This window comes from Castanea sativa, chromosome 4 (genome assembly GCF_040712315.1).
Source record: "Castanea sativa cultivar Marrone di Chiusa Pesio chromosome 4, ASM4071231v1".
NCBI lineage: Eukaryota > Viridiplantae > Streptophyta > Magnoliopsida > Fagales > Fagaceae > Castanea > Castanea sativa.
This window is the reverse complement of record NC_134016.1, coordinates 42207384-42222946: the sequence shown is the minus strand read 5'-3', so window position 1 is coordinate 42222946 and position 15563 is coordinate 42207384. Positions and strand designations below refer to the sequence as shown.

Below are 15563 nucleotides of genomic sequence, written 5' to 3'. Positions count from 1 at the left end.
ACTACATCAGTCTCAATACTATACCATTATTTTATTTAAAATAGTATGATAAAGAGAGATGTGAGAATACAAATTTTTTTTTTTCTTTTTGATAATTTATTCAACATGATGCATGAGTCTTTTGGCTGAGTGTAGTTAAATTTTTGCCTAATGTGGTTTTGAAGAGTCTGATACTAATGCTGACAGCCTAAGGACTCACCATTCTGGCCCAGATTGTCCACAGCAGTTAGAGCTACAACCTAGTCCACAAAATGTAGCCACATAGACAATCAACATGTCCAAGCTTAATAAAAGCTTGCTATATGATGTAATCTGCACCTCTGGCTGGTTTCTTGCATAGATTTCTGACTGGTTTCTTGCAGAAATTTCCACAACATGAAACATCCTGACTCTAGTTTGATTTTGTGAACTTTGCTAGTGTAATATAGCTGGTTTTGACTCTGGCAATGGTGGTTCTTATCCTAGTAGGTGCATCAACCGGTTCTCTCTTTTGCCTCCAAGTAGCTAGCTCTTCTCTTATTGCAATGACAAGGGAAAGAAAAATCAAAATGCAAACAGCAACAAGAGCTAATATTTCATAGGCAGCGTAAGAGCTGCTTCATAATCACTATTGTGGAAGTATAATCAACAACTGCATACATTTAGAATTGTAAACACTGAATTGCCCAAGTCTTATTTTAAGGATGAAATGGGAGAATACAACAGTAATGAGGATTAATACAAAACCTATTCTACATCACAGGATACAGATGCCTCTCATAAAGGAAATACAAGGAGACAAAACATCATGATAATCGGAGGCTTCAATTGCCACAAAATCAAACAGATCTATTCAGTTCCAGCAATCTTCTTCTTCAATGATTCAATATCTGTAGCTAGTTCCTTTCTGCTTGACTGAAGTAAAAGAAGAACATCATTTGTTAGAATAGGTGATCTATATGCTAGTGAAAAATTCATGAGGTCTATCAGGATCATGATAATAACTAGCTTATCTTGGATACAGTAGATATTCTAAGATTAAGGTCCAACCATGTTGAACCCTCTCTCAGGTTTGGCTCCTTTTTTTTTTTGATAATCAAGATACCTTTATTGAAACAAGCTGGGATGGCAGAAACTACAACAAAACACACGGCCAAGCCAATAGGCCAGACCCAAAACAGCAAGAGCCCACGAATAGGATAAAGCAACACCTCCTAGGCCTAAAAACCAGAATTACACCCCAACTAAATAAACAGGAACAAGAGCAGGGACACCAGCCACAACATTCTGACAAAACAACTAACACCACCCCCATAAAAGCAACAAACCACTCTAGATCACTACAGCAGCCTTCAACTGGACCATAGATCACTTAGAACTAAGCAGGGCCTTCCCATCTTTAGAACAGAATCTGCAAAACCCCATCTGTAACAGAATCCTTGATTAATTATGGAGCAAGCATAGGGCAAGCCACCCTCAATTTGAGATTTGACTTGCTTCCTTATGAGTTCCCCAATCTGGTCCTCTGTTTTGAACAAGCCTAGGAAAATGATAGCATTCCTCTTAGCCCATATTTGATAAACAGCTGCACTGGATGCTAGCCTACTACAGACAGCCTTCAAAGAATTCCCTATTCAATTCTTCTCAACCCAATCAATTAACTTATCCCATTCATCCCCAATGAAGAAAAGACGCTCTCTATTTTCCACAGCAGATATGGTTTGGTTTGGCATTCTCTGGATTCTTTTTCTGGTTACAGTAAGTTGAGGGGACCTTGCCCCAGGGGACGAACCTGAGTCCTCTGCCTAGTGCTACTGAGCCAAGAGGCTCTTGGCCTTTTTTGACTAGTTAAAAGTTAAGGCTTAATAATGTGATTTTATTCACGCTGATTTGGAAGGGGCGAAATTTCTACTTTCTAATGTGATTTTATTCACATTGATTTGGGACTGCAGGATGAAAATTCAAAGCTTTCCAAATTGAAAATGAAACAATTCAAGCTCTAGTGATTCAAAGGAACAATAAAGCATGAGCTACAGAAAATGGGAGACCGAATCAATTGGAGTATTGCATGCGGAATGAAAACATAAATGCAACAAAACCGATCTAATTGCCCCTAAAACCACAAATTCTATAAATAAAGTACTTAAGATTTTAAAGCAAAAAAAAAAATTGTAGTCTCTTGGATTTACCTTGAAGAGAAGGTAACGGTATACAAACCATCCTGTATATCCTAGCCCTACCAACTCCATAATCTTTGGAAGCTGGCAAAAGAAGACAACCATGTCAGAGTGCTTGAATAATCCGCTATTAAGAGAGAGAGAGAGCAATTTTTATTTGCTGAAAATTTATCAGCCTACTAAGGACTTAAACAACATAAATTTCTTTGATATAATCCAGTTTAAGAAAATAGAAGCACGTGCTATTTAAAGAAATCACCTACCAATGGGACTGAGTTGATGGCACCAACAAGAATCGAAGAAAGCCAAACAGCAACTACTGCCCCACCCCCATAGAGAATTACTGTAGACTTGTTCTCTAGTGCATCCCACTAATTATTACAAAAGAAGGAAATGACTTAAACCCATAGAAATTTTCCTCAAAACAAAATAAGTACTATAGTAAACCGAAAAAAGAGTCAGAAAAAAAATCAGTTAATTCAAAAGACACAATGCAGGAAAATTGGTAAAATTTCTTCAGTAGTACTATGCCAGCTTTCCTTCTTACCTTCTCCTTCAAGTCTGTAAAAAGTTCACTAGCATCAAGGGAAGTGGATGTGTCTTCTGAGGAAGAGGCTCCAATCTGAGACACAGAGGACCTACGGCACTCTGTTCAAAAGAGAAACAAGAATCTTAGTTATACAATTTAAACAGTTTCAATAAACTGTTTTCCTTCTGCTTTTCAAAAAAAAAAAAAATCATTTCTTCCTTTTTATGAGAAGGCAACGTTCAAGCAACTTTTACAAATAGCAACAAATTAAAAATGGAAAACTCAGCTCAATCACAAACAAATATATAGTTAGAACCAATGATATTGAAAAAAAAACAAAAACAGAAACAAAAACAAAAAAAGAATACTCAATACATAATACACAGACTCATGCATTCTCCAAAAAACCCATCAACATTGTCTTCCCCTGCATGTCTTGTGCACATAATTTTTTTAAGCACCCTCCAAAGGTGTAGTAAGCCTTAGAATACCTATATTAAGAATTTAGATGTTCTCAGTCAATTCCCACATTTAATTACAATTTACAATATGGGAACTTAAGTGCCACTAGTTCGCTCATCACCTACTATCAATCAAACAAGAAATTGAGTAGGCCGGCCTCATTCCAAATCCAAAGTTCGTAGATTAGGTTCAATTATCCTTTGCTGCAATTAGAAGTATGTTAAAATTGGATTACTGTTTTATATATATTTTCATATTTTAACTCCCTGATGCCTATTCCTTCAATGAAATGATCGCAAGTCAGCAAATCCTAACCACATTCCTTCAAATCACCATTTTCAACAAGCATTTAGGCTATGACTCACTCAACTAAAAACACACATTCGTGTACATCTCAATCACCTTACATATCAAATAATGAAGTTCAAAATTTTGTGGGGCTATATGAACCAATATGTAATGTAATTTCCAGAACTTTTACTATTTTATTTGGTTTCCAATAGTTAAGAAGAACACAGTTGAGTGACAAACAAATTAAACCCACATATTTCTAAAAGATCCTCACTACCAATCTACCATAAGTCCATAAGCTGCAAACTCAAAAAACAAAAAATGATGACCCATTTAAATACATTTTTAAAAGATTACTTTAAAGCTTTAAAGTTTTTCATATATTATTTGGTTTCCAAAAGTTAAGAAGAACCCAGTTGAGTGATACACAAATGAAACCCATATCAATAAAGTCAAACTCAAAACTCAAACAGGAAAACAAAACAAACAAGAAAAAAAAAATACCCATTTATATACATTATAATAAGATTAGTTTAGTTTAGTCATTAAGCTCTAACAAAGTTCTTAACCAAAAATATACCTGCAAAGTGCTTAGTAGAAGCTGGAAAAGAAGCGGAGGACAAGCGAGGAGGTGGGAGGTAAGGCAAGGCAGAGCAGCGAACGGTGGTGGTGGTGTTGGTGGTGGAGAGTCTAGGGACTAAGACAGCGGTGTTAGTGTAGGCCGTCGCATACGGCGTCGCTGCTGCCATGGATGACGATGATAGATTGAAATGTGGACTCGGTTTTATTTTGTCACACACATTTTGAGTTTGTGTTGTGTTTCTGAGTTCTGACTTTGATATTGTTTTTTATTTTTTTTTTAATGTTTTTTTTTTATTATCCTTTCCTCTATGGGTGATAAATTCGGTCACTCGTTTCAGAGTGTGACGCGTGGAAACTCTCAAGTTTTTGATTGGCTACTTCCCTATCCGATATCTACGTTTGTGGTTCCATACACACTCTCTTCTCTTGGTCTTCAGCTTCTCTTTTGTGTGTCTTGATGCACACCAATATTTCACTAAGAAAATCCATAAATAAATAAAAGTCATGAGAACTATTACTTAAATAATATAATAACTAAATGTTTTTTTTTTGGATAAGATAGAATTTTAATTTATGATGATTGCTCTTAACATGCATGGTTTTAAAAGTTGGATAGTCAAATAATTGAAAATAGGCTTGGTTTTCAATATTTACTAATTGAATCGGTAATTTTTATGATTGAACAAGTATAGATAAATTTTTTATGTAAGCGAGATTGAACCTCATATTTTTCTTTTGTAATTGGTAGTATTTGCAAGACTAGTGCAATAAAATTTTTAATACAATTCTTGTCATAAAATATTTCAAATTTATTGAGGTTGGAAGTTATGAATAGTAAATGATTAAAATAACAACAATGATGCCCTAGTTGAAAACCATAAAAACTTGTTAAAAATTTAAAGTATATTATGAAAAATATTGTGTTTTTAGTGTTTCTATGTTTGGTTGAATAAGTGATTCATTGAAAATAAAATAACTTGAAATTATTTAGTGCACATGGCACATAACCCTACCTGTGAGTCTTGCATATGTGGAGACAGAGTACCCCATGTGCAAAAAAATAAACAGAATGGATTGAGGCTTGTCAAGTTTCAAGTCCAGTCTAACTATGGGCCTCAAAGAAAGCCCAAATGTACCTATGCAATGCAAGGCCTACTCATTGTCCAGATTGAGCTTGGTTCAGAACCGGGTTTCAGCCTAATGTATTAGCTTGTCCCCAATCCAATCCAAAGTCTGACAAAATACAAAATGTTTCAGACCAAAATCTGTCACTCTCAATCATTGGAAGTCAAAAAAGATCCAACTGGTCCATATAATACAATCCACATTTCATGTGCCAAACTTCCACCTTTCTTAGATTTAGGTCCGGGTCAAATTTTGCTACCTCTAAAACTCCACAGAAGATACAAAGAGAAGTATCCTACCATATGCTACAGGATCTAGAACATCAAAAACAATAGGTACTGCAAGCTTATCACAATCCAGAATCCAAGGGGTAGTAGCGAGTTCCCATGACTTTTGTATCATTTTCAATATCTGCTTCTTGCTATGAAATAAATAAGATAGTGAATTGATAAGGTAGTGTCATTGTTTTAACTTAACAGAAATATCTTTCTCGAATTATGTCCCTGGTAGAAGTGTAACACACACACAAGGAAATTAATTTAGTTAGGCTTAGGAGATTTGAGTCTTACCCATCATCAAATGCAGGAAAAAGCTAATGCTTTCTAGAAACTTAATTTGTTTAGAACAAGGCCAAAGGCATTAGAAATTACTGTCACAGTACCACCGCGTACCCTTGGTACGGTGGTCACTCCACAAGTATAAAAACTTATGGAGTGTGGGGGGCAAGTGCCGGGGTTCAAGTTTCTAGGAGGAAATTTCACACACATTTACACTTAGATTAGGTTAAAGTAAAATTCTATCTTGTATAAAAAAAAAAGAAATTATTGTCATAGTGAAGAGCTTTCTGATCCTATTTGCACAAGGTACTGGAAAAGAAGCGGTCAAGACAATCAAAGAAGTTGCATCCTCGAGGCAAACTGAGATTATCATCAATTTTTTTGGTCTTTCTGCTAACATTCCCATTGATTTCTTCTGAATTAGGCACTTAAATGGCCAAGATACGCATTCAAACATTCGGAAACCTATCATGGGGAACACATTTCAGATACGTATTTTCATTTTCATATATGTTCAATACAATTGCTCAATTTTCCCCAAACCCATTTATGATACAGTTGAACAACCCCCACCCCCCCCCAATCACCCCTCTCTCTCCTCTTTTTGCCAAAACCGCCAAAACCGTCCTTAGCAAAAATGCTAATTTTTTGGCAGGAATTCAACATCTCCATTCCAAGTTGGACCAACTTTATACAGGCCAACAAGGCTAGCTTCACTCATGCAAGAACAGGACTTCCACGGGAAGACTCTTGCAAACTGGCAGCATATTTCCGTGCCCACAAGTCATAATGTATAATTTCCTCAAGGGAAGGTGAAGTCACCAACTCCTTCTGATGCTGATCACATGTTAGCTCCACAACCTTGAAAATATCCAGATATTTAATCCTGAAAACGAAGCAAACTATTCAACGGCGAAGAAATCACATCTGGAAGCAGTATTTATATAAGAACAGGATTGCATTATAGATGACTAAGTAGGCAAACAGCTGAGGTAATTTAATAATTGGATTCCAAATAATATATGTTAGGCAAACCAGGATAGTGAATGCAAATGCAAAGGGCAAGAAAACCGGTCCAGTTTGAAAGCAATAGGTTCATGACAAATGCAATTTCTAAAGATGTAAATAAGTAGTCATAACAAATGCAATTTCTAAAGATGTAAATAAGTAGTCATGCAGGTTACTTGCGGTGGGAGAGGATGACAGAGGCTCAGGGCCCATGGAAAATTTTTCCCAAGGAATTTAGAAATAGAAATAGACCAGAAACATTTTGGAGAAAAATACCAATAAACTGATCTTCAATCTCTGAAAAAATTACAACCTTTACAAAAGGAAAACATATAATATTTTGCATACTACTGAACAATAAGCAACAAAAGTTACGTTATCTGGAAAAAGAACCCCAAGGAAAGCAGAAATAGAAAACACATTTATCAAGAAGATATGCACCAATGTTCAAAAGGAAACATTTGGACTGAGTGAAAATCAAGAAACAGAACACTTACTTTTCATCAATAAACATCTCTACAGCTTTCTCATTAGCAGCACTAAGAACACCTGTCATTGTGCCACCAGCCCGTCCAGCAGCATATGCAAGATCCATCGAGGGGTATTTTACATTGTCAGGAGCTTTAAATGTTAGTGAACCAAGCCTGCATAACCCCATTTTAACTTGAGTCATATTAAACAAGCACGCTGACATGAAGTTATAAGCATGTTGACCATTTTCAACTTGATCATCATATCTTAAACACTCTTGGCAAGAAGAGGAATTGCTTATCTTCTAAGATGAGAATTCTCACTATAATTTCTGGAAAGATATCCAGAAAAAGGTTGTTTAAGAGAAGCAGTTTGTGTGACCAATTTAGCGAGCATCTACCACTAAGGGAATTAACCCTGGAAATGTAGGTAAGTGATACCCGCCTGGAATTTAAAAAGGAAATGACAGGGAGTTTAAAACCATAAAATGATTGGGGAAAGACTATGTACTTGCAAAGATCAAGGCGAGGCCAAGTCACTTCAGAGCAATAGATTCTGTCTGGCCATGACATTGTGTAGAGAATGGGCAAGCGCATATCAGGCCACCCCAACTGTGCCAGAACAGATGAATCCTGGAAAGAAAGAAATAAATAGAGATAGATATAAAAAGAGAAATTTCACATGTATATTCAGAAGCATTATCATTTCAATATCCCTGCCTCTACAAAAATAAAAGCATTTGCAAATATCAGACACTTTAAACATAATTAGAGCAACACTAGAAAATGTATAAAACCAAACCTGTGTTTCAACCATTGAATGGATGATAGATTGCGGATGAATCACAATTTCAATATCATCATATCCAGCTCCATACAGGTAGTGGGCTTCAATGACTTCTAGACCCTATCCAAAAAAAAAAAGGAACTTATTTTCTTATTCCTGGCACCTCATACCATTATAGCACATCAGTCGGATGGAGCACAGTATTTCAATCTGAACTACAGACAGAAAAAGAAGTAAAGAACAAACCTTATTGAAAAGGGTAGCAGAGTCAACAGTGATCTTTTTCCCCATATTCCAGTTAGGATGCTTCAAGGCATCAGCAACTTTAACATCTTTCAGTTTATCAACAGGCCAATCCCTGTTGGTAACCAAGTAAACTAATTGTAAAATTCAGTTCCTTTTTTCATTGATAAGTAAAGATATCTTTATTAATATGAGAAAATCAAATACACAAGAAGTTCATCAAGCCGCTCCTAAATAATTATAACCTGAAATCTAAAAGATCTAAAACTCTTAAATGTATTAATTATCAGAGGTAGGAGATGTGAGTCACGTGACACTCCAAAATTGGCCATGAAAGAAATTTTATGAGTCAGATATACTACACATGAGAGGCAAGGAGTTTTCAATGGCTTTGCAGGAAACTATCATTAAACTGAATATAAGAAAAATGTCTGGGGCCTGAGATGTTTTCTTGATGCTTTCCTTTTGTTCTATAACAGGTAATGTATACTTGAGTTCATTAAAACTGTACTAAGAAGATTTTCAAATTACTAAAAAACATTGAGCACTAAATACATGTCTTATCAAGCAAACTAACATAGAAGAGCCAAATTAAGCCACATTGGTAATAATTGCATATTGACTCCAGCTCTGCAAATTAGAAGTGATTACTGCCCCCTGTACATTTAAAGTTACAAGCTGAAGTATTATAGCTTAAATTTTGATTTTCACACCTGAAAGCCCCACCAGACGCGGTTAAAATAATGCGTCGAAGTGCACCTTCTGGCAAGCCTTGAATACACTGAAGAAGAGAGATTTCTTTAAGCTTTTCTTCTTATACGCGTATAGTGGAGTAAAATGATATAGTGATCATTCAAGTGCCACAGATAACATGAGATCCAAGTAATATTCATGAATTATTCATATCACTACCAAAAACTAAATGTAATGGAAGTATCTGAAATTTTGTTGGATAAGCTTAGCAATCAATACACGTCTTTTCATACCTGAAATATGGCAGAATGTTCTGAATCAGCAGGAAGAATTTTTATGTTATGCTTGTGAGCTAGAGGAAGGACAAAGGGACCTCCTGCTATCAGGGTCTCTTTATTGGCCAAAGCTATGTCTTTCCCTGCTTCGATTGCAGCGACTGTAGGCTAAGGAAAAAAAATAAAAAACAGGAACACTTCAGTTAGCCAAATATGTGTTTGTTCCTAATAAGTGATATCTTGCTTTTGGTTTCGCCCTTTCAATAAAATACACTTAAAATTGAAGGATTTACCTTTAGTCCTGCACAACCTACTATTCCTGTAACTACCGTGACTGCATCTGGGTGGCGGGCAACCTGAAAAAATATGCAGAAAATATCTATTGAATAACAAGAATGGCTTTCATTATCCAGACAAAGACCAAATATACAGATTCTATGCCACCTCTATAACTCCTTGCTCCCCTGGAATAATCTCAGGCTTTGGTTCAACACCAGCCAAAGCTTCCTTGAGTTCATCAACTAAGGACTCATTTCTAACAGCAACTAGTTGAGGTTTGAATGTTTTCACCTATCCAGCAAGAACAAATAAGTTCATAAAACGAAATCGTCAATAATGCTGGATAGTAATCAAGTGACAGCTCAGACTATATCATCTTAAAATTTAAGGCTTGCTGTAAATTGGAAAATCCAAACCATGTATTATATGTTATTTATCTAACCGTTACCTGATCTGCAAGAAGAGTAACGTTTGAACCAGCTGCAAGTGCCACAACTCTGAATTTATCAGGATTCTCTGCCACAATGTCCAATGTCTGTAGAACACCAAAGCTAATTCTAAGCAACTAATTAAGGGTCAAGACATACTTCACATGCCAAGCATTAGTTTGAATTCAGAACAAAAACGTTCTACCGTCAAACAAAAAATTAGACATAAAAAGATAAAAAATAAAAGAAGAAGAAGTTAGAGACATAAAAAACAAGTCACTACAGATTCCACAATGACAAAAGGAAATACCAAATAGACGAGTTTCTTACAAAACAAAATGAAAAAAATTTTAGTGCCAACTTGACAACACATTATGTCATCAGTGTTTATTGATCTCAAAACCTGCTAATCCTTTTCGGTTTCCAATTCCCCTTTATTTACATCAAAATTTACAATATCTAGCTAGTACCAACAACACATTTTATAAAAGATTATCTACATGTTCTCCTTAAGTGTCCGTTCTTGAATAATATAGTAGGACCATGAATAATACCAAAAAGTGTAGGGGGGCCAGAAAAAAAATTTAAAAAAAAAAACCAAAATTGCAAATAAGCAAATCCAAACTAAGTATAATTTTATTGTGGTCACAAAACAAATTACTTTTGTTTTACCTGAGTTCCAATTGACCCGGTTGATCCAACAATGGAGATAGGCTTTGGACCATCCCAAGTCCTACGACCAGACTCAGGAACAGCTCGTCCTGGCCAGGCCGGTGGAGGTCCCTGTGCCAAACAATGAATATTTTTCCCAAATACCACTCTATGATCCTTCCTCTTCAACTTATATCCAACTACAAATCAAAAAGAACTAAAAATTAAACCCCCAACAAAAGGGTTTTAAAGTCAAACTACTTAACACAACAATATCTAATACAGTAAAAAATCATGAAGCATAATTACCGAAATTCATATACTGCAATATGATCAATAACAACAACAGCAAAAATCATGACTGAATTACTCTACAAATCCGAATAGCATTTTCGAGATTATACAACACCAAATTATACTCAAATAAACGTTTAGTATACCAAATTTTCAAATTTTTCACAGACCCAGATCCTCAAAAGTTCTAAAATCCGTACACACACACACTAAAAATTCAACCAAAAGCAATATAGCTAAACACCAAAAACTACCCACTTCCAAAAAAGAAAAAAAAAAGGTTTATTTATTTATTCAGTTAAACCTCTTTGTAATTAAAGCTATATGCTTTGTTCATAATTTCAAACAGCAACCAACACAGAGAATCAAATGTTAAGAACCGGAAGTACATACAAAAATAACTGTTCTGTCCTTAAGCTAAAGAAAGCAAGTGTTTGGCAACAAGATTGAGTTTTTCTCTCATTTAAACAAAACTGAAGTACCCAAAGGAAAGGAAGTAACAGAAAGCAACTTTTCCAGGATTTTTTTGGCAGAGAAGGAAAATATAAAGTTGTGAGCTTTAGAAAGTTAAAAAAGGCAGTGAATGAGTAAACCTGAGACTGAGAGCTTGTGGGAGTGATTGGACTTTGTGGAGTCCAAGAACGATAAGGCTTTGATTTCAGCTGGAGAAACCAAATTCAAAGCCATCACAAATAAGATTTCAGAGAACAAAAAGAGTTGATGTGGAAATGAAAAACTGGGATTTTAAGAATAAAATTTGTGGTCACAGAAATGCAAAAAGTTTATAATATATAGGCCCTGGGTTGGGTTGTTTAGTTTTATGTGGCATGGGATTGATAGTGGTTTTTTTTTTTTTTTTTTTAATTGACTAACTTTTTTTTTTTTGATGGGAAACTTTTTTTTTTTTATGAATGAAAAATGGATAGATGGAGCTGAGTTGACGGTTTTCACCCGTGACTATAATGTCACTCTATCGACTAAATTAGTTCTTAATTACTATCAGTTTTGAAAAATTTTGAACAACTCACATTAACCCAAGTCTCAAAAGTATTAGGAACTGAATATTTCATTTGGGTGTCATACTCGTTTGTATCTATATTGTATATGTGTCATATCAACTGTTTTATGTTATAATTATTTTAGAAATAACTTATATTACAGTGTCGCACTCTTGTCTATACTTATAACTGTATCTGTGTCCATACTTCTTAGATTAGTGGTATTTTAGCCTTAATTTTATATAGAAAATGGTTATAAATAATAAGTTAAGAAGAAAGAGTGGATAGGCGCGGTAGGGAATCAAGGAAAGGGTGGACTCTGAGTGGATTATTCGGATTTCAGTTGGGTCCAAAATCTCCAATCCAACTTTCTTTTTACCAAAATATGTAATTGTAAAGAGTGATGTGATGTTGCCAGGTATATTATTATTAATTTATTATTATTGCCTGCCTCGTACAACCTTCTTTTATCGTTTTCTTTTTATTAGAACTTAAACATTTTGTAGTTCAAGTTAGTAATTATAGTAAAATTTTCTCGTCTAATTATATTTCTCAAGTTTCGCTTATATAAAAAATTAATTAGTATATTATATTGATAATAAAAAAATTAATATATACTTATAAATTAAAATTTGATTATATTTATAAAAATAAAAATAAAAATAAAAATAAAAATTATGACTTCCTGTGATGGTCAGTATTTTTTTTTTTTTTGGCTGACAGGCTGAGAGTAATGTATTTGAAAGTACTAGATACTAAAATTAAAATAATAATAATACTAGATTCTCTGCTTGGGTTGCTAATTGATTCTTTGTTATAATAAGTTCAAATATTTATTTTTTTCTGAGTAAATAATTATATATTAGATGCTTTGGCATAAGGAGAAACCTGGAAAGTACAATTTTTTTTAGGACTTTACGTGGGTGATTTTTGTTTTTTTGATTGTTGTTAATTGTTATTACTCTCATGCTATTAAATCCGTGGTTGTTTATGTTTTTTAGTGGATGTGAGTAATTAACCGTTTGTGTGTAATCCACTTTTGCATTTGGAAACACTCCCATAATAGGGACCCATCAGAAATTCTGATGGGTCCCTATTGGTCAATTCAATACAGTACTACCTACTTTACTACTTACTTTTTTCTATGAATAATAATAATAATAATAATAATAATAATAATAATAATAATAATAATGATCTCTGTATCTGTATCTATATCTATATCTATATCTATATATATAAAGTGCAAATATGTAAATGCTAGCTACAATGTCCTTTTAGTTTGTTTAATTGCACGGTAGCTACAGTGTCTACAAAAAAATTTTTTTAGGTCATCTATTTGTGTTTTTTTTCTTTTAAATATTTATATGAGCTGGCATATATATTGTTATACTGACACACCAAATTTTACAATATTTTCACAATTATTGAGGTGTCAATTTTTTATAAGTCAAATAAAATAATAACATATGAGATTATGACCAACCACAACATAAAATATTTTTTTTGTGAAAATGTTGTAACATTTGTTGTGTCATGTGTGTGTAAAAGCTACAATACTTTTTGGTTTGTTCAATATGTACTGTTCATCATTTCATTAGTTTTTTTTTTTTTTTTCCAGTCATCGGTTTGTGCTCTTTTAATATATATATATATATATATAAGCTTGCATATATTGTTATACTGACACAACAAATTTTTTTTTTTAGTCATCAGTTTGTGCTTTTTTTCTTTTAAATATTTATATAAGCTAGCATATATACTGTTATACTAACACAAAAAATTTCATGATATTTTCACAATTATTGAAGTATCAGTTTTTTATAGGTCGAAATAAAATAATAAAATATGAGACTATAACCAACCATAACTGAAAATAAATTTTTTATGAAAATATTGTAACACTTGTGGTGTGAATGTGTAAAAACTACACTACTTTTTGGTTTGTTTAATATGTATTGTTCATCACCTCATTGATTTTTTTTTTTTTTAATTTACATGAGCTGGCATATATATTGTTATGCTGACATAACAAATTTTTTTTTTAAGCCATCGATTTGTGCTTTTTTTCCTTTTAAATATTTATATGAGCTGGCATATATATTGTTCTATTGACACAACAAATTTTACAATATTTTCACAATTATTGAGATGTCAATTTCTTATAAGTCGAAAATAAAATAATAAAATATGAGATTATGACCAACCACAACAGAAAATAAATGTTTGTGAAAATGTTGTAACACTTGTGGCGTGAATGTGTAAAAACTACACTACTTTTGGGTTTGTTCAATATGTACTTATAAGGTCGCAATTTGTACATAAACCCAACAAGAGAAAGACTATATGTCCAAAGAGCCCAATACAATAAATTTATAGAGAGTGGGTTAGAAATCTTATTTCTAACGAGTTCAAACAATAATAACAATAACCCAAGATTGCGGAATAATAGGGATGGATTAGTTTGTATGAAGAAAGTTGTCCTCAGGCTCAAGTCGAGAAACAGATTCTTATATCTCTTCTCTCTCAAAGATGGATTACAGATATTCAGTCTACAGTATTTTCTTCTTTCTCCTCCGATCCCCTTTTTTCTGGGAACTTCTTTCTTCTTATACTACCTCCTCCCTCCCATTTTTGCTCTCCACGTGTAGGTCTAGATTGCTAATATTGATACTTGTCTCATCAACACCTTTCGGAAGTCTTTAGGTAATAATTGTAAAGCTGAAAATCACTGTTCAGATATCACTTCCTCATTAATGCGGCGGTAGCAGTTTTTTCTTAGATATTTCCTAACTGTTCCTGCTCCCTGTGTCCCCATGAAACATATCTTCATCCATAAGATCTCTTAAAAGATGTTTATAGTCAACATGACGTACCATATAACATTTACTTCGCTTAGCCAAGGAGATACCCCTCCTCGAATTACCTCCATTAGCTTCTTTTGCCACAATTTGCTCGTGGCTCTCTAAGTCTGACATCCATGTCACTACCAATCTATCCTCAGACAGGTAAACATACTCAAACAAAAAACCCATGGCCCAAAAACACTTCTTGGGTCTTTTATCCCTACAGCACTGTTCATAACCTCATTGGTTTTTTTTTTTTAGTCATTGGTTTGTGCTTTTTTTTTTTTAATATTTATATGAACCAACATATATATAGTTATAGTGACAACAATTTTTTTTAATCATCGTTTTGTTCTTTTTTTTATTTTAAATATTTATATGAGCTGACATATATATTGTTATACTAACACAACAAATTTCACAATTATTGAGGTGTCAATTTCTTATAGGTCGGAATAAAATAATACAATATGAGACTGTGATCAACCACAACTGAAAATAAATGTTTTGTGAAAATGTTGTAATACTTGTTGTATGAATGTGTAAAAGCTACAGTACTTTTGATTTGTTTAATATGTATTGTTCATCACTTCATTGACATTTCATTTATTTATTTTTTTCAGTTATCGGTTTGTGCTCTTTTTTTATTTAATATTTATATGAGTTGGCATATATATTGTTATACTGACACAACAAATTTCACAATACTTTCACAATTATTTAGGTGTTAATTTCTTATAGATTGAAACAAAATAATAAAAGATGAGATTGTGACCAACTACAACAGAAAATAAATGTTTTGTGAATATGTTGTAACACTTGTTGTTATCACAATATATTCACAATTGTTGAGATCTCAATTTATTATAGATCAAATAAAAAAACACTA

At 33.5% G+C, this 15563-nt stretch overlaps 2 protein-coding genes across 2 annotated transcripts; both read right to left on the bottom strand.

The window, feature by feature from the left end:
• Nucleotides 1–563: 563 nt before the first annotated feature.
• Nucleotides 564–4314, bottom strand: LOC142632245 (protein CURVATURE THYLAKOID 1A, chloroplastic). Its single transcript, XM_075806672.1, has 5 exons — nucleotides 4019–4314; nucleotides 2704–2804; nucleotides 2420–2527; nucleotides 2169–2240; nucleotides 564–894 (listed from the first exon to the last, which is right to left on the bottom strand). The coding sequence occupies exons 1-5, from the start codon at nucleotides 4185–4187 to the stop codon at nucleotides 829–831; spliced, it is 516 nt and encodes a 171-aa protein (XP_075662787.1). The 5' UTR covers nucleotides 4188–4314; the 3' UTR covers nucleotides 564–828.
• A 2003-nt stretch (nucleotides 4315–6317) lies between these two features.
• LOC142632313 (1-deoxy-D-xylulose 5-phosphate reductoisomerase, chloroplastic) lies at nucleotides 6318–11598 on the bottom strand. The gene is made up of 12 exons (XM_075806750.1): nucleotides 11424–11598; nucleotides 10558–10736; nucleotides 9906–9992; nucleotides 9623–9748; nucleotides 9472–9534; nucleotides 9197–9346; nucleotides 8924–8991; nucleotides 8214–8325; nucleotides 7983–8087; nucleotides 7692–7813; nucleotides 7208–7354; nucleotides 6318–6588 (listed from the first exon to the last, which is right to left on the bottom strand). Exons 1-12 carry the CDS (start codon nucleotides 11515–11517, stop codon nucleotides 6420–6422), a joined length of 1422 nt encoding a protein of 473 aa, XP_075662865.1. The 5' UTR covers nucleotides 11518–11598; the 3' UTR covers nucleotides 6318–6419.
• Between the last annotated feature and the right edge of the window lie 3965 nt (nucleotides 11599–15563).

What these genes read in the sequence shown, in the direction of transcription:
- LOC142632245 (XM_075806672.1), bottom strand. Translation starts at nt 4,187, where the DNA reads ATGGCAGCAGCGACGCCGTATGCGACGGCCTACACTAACACCGCTGTC. An exon ending in TTACAGACTTGAAGGAGAAG is followed by an intron (nt 2,528 to 2,703) that starts GTAAGAAGGAAA and finishes TGTAATAATTAG; the next exon opens with TGGGATGCACTAGAGAACAA. An exon ending in CCATCAACTCAGTCCCATTG is followed by an intron (nt 2,241 to 2,419) that starts GTAGGTGATTTC and finishes TTCTTTTGCCAG; the next exon opens with CTTCCAAAGATTATGGAGTT.
- LOC142632313 (XM_075806750.1), bottom strand. Translation starts at nt 11,517, where the DNA reads ATGGCTTTGAATTTGGTTTCTCCAGCTGAAATCAAAGCCTTATCGTTC. An exon ending in GCGTCTGGTGGGGCTTTCAG is followed by an intron (nt 8,326 to 8,923) that starts GTGTGAAAATCA and finishes GGTTACCAACAG; the next exon opens with GGATTGGCCTGTTGATAAAC. An exon ending in CCTCGCCTTGATCTTTGCAA is followed by an intron (nt 7,355 to 7,691) that starts GTACATAGTCTT and finishes GGGGTTATGCAG; the next exon opens with GCTTGGTTCACTAACATTTA.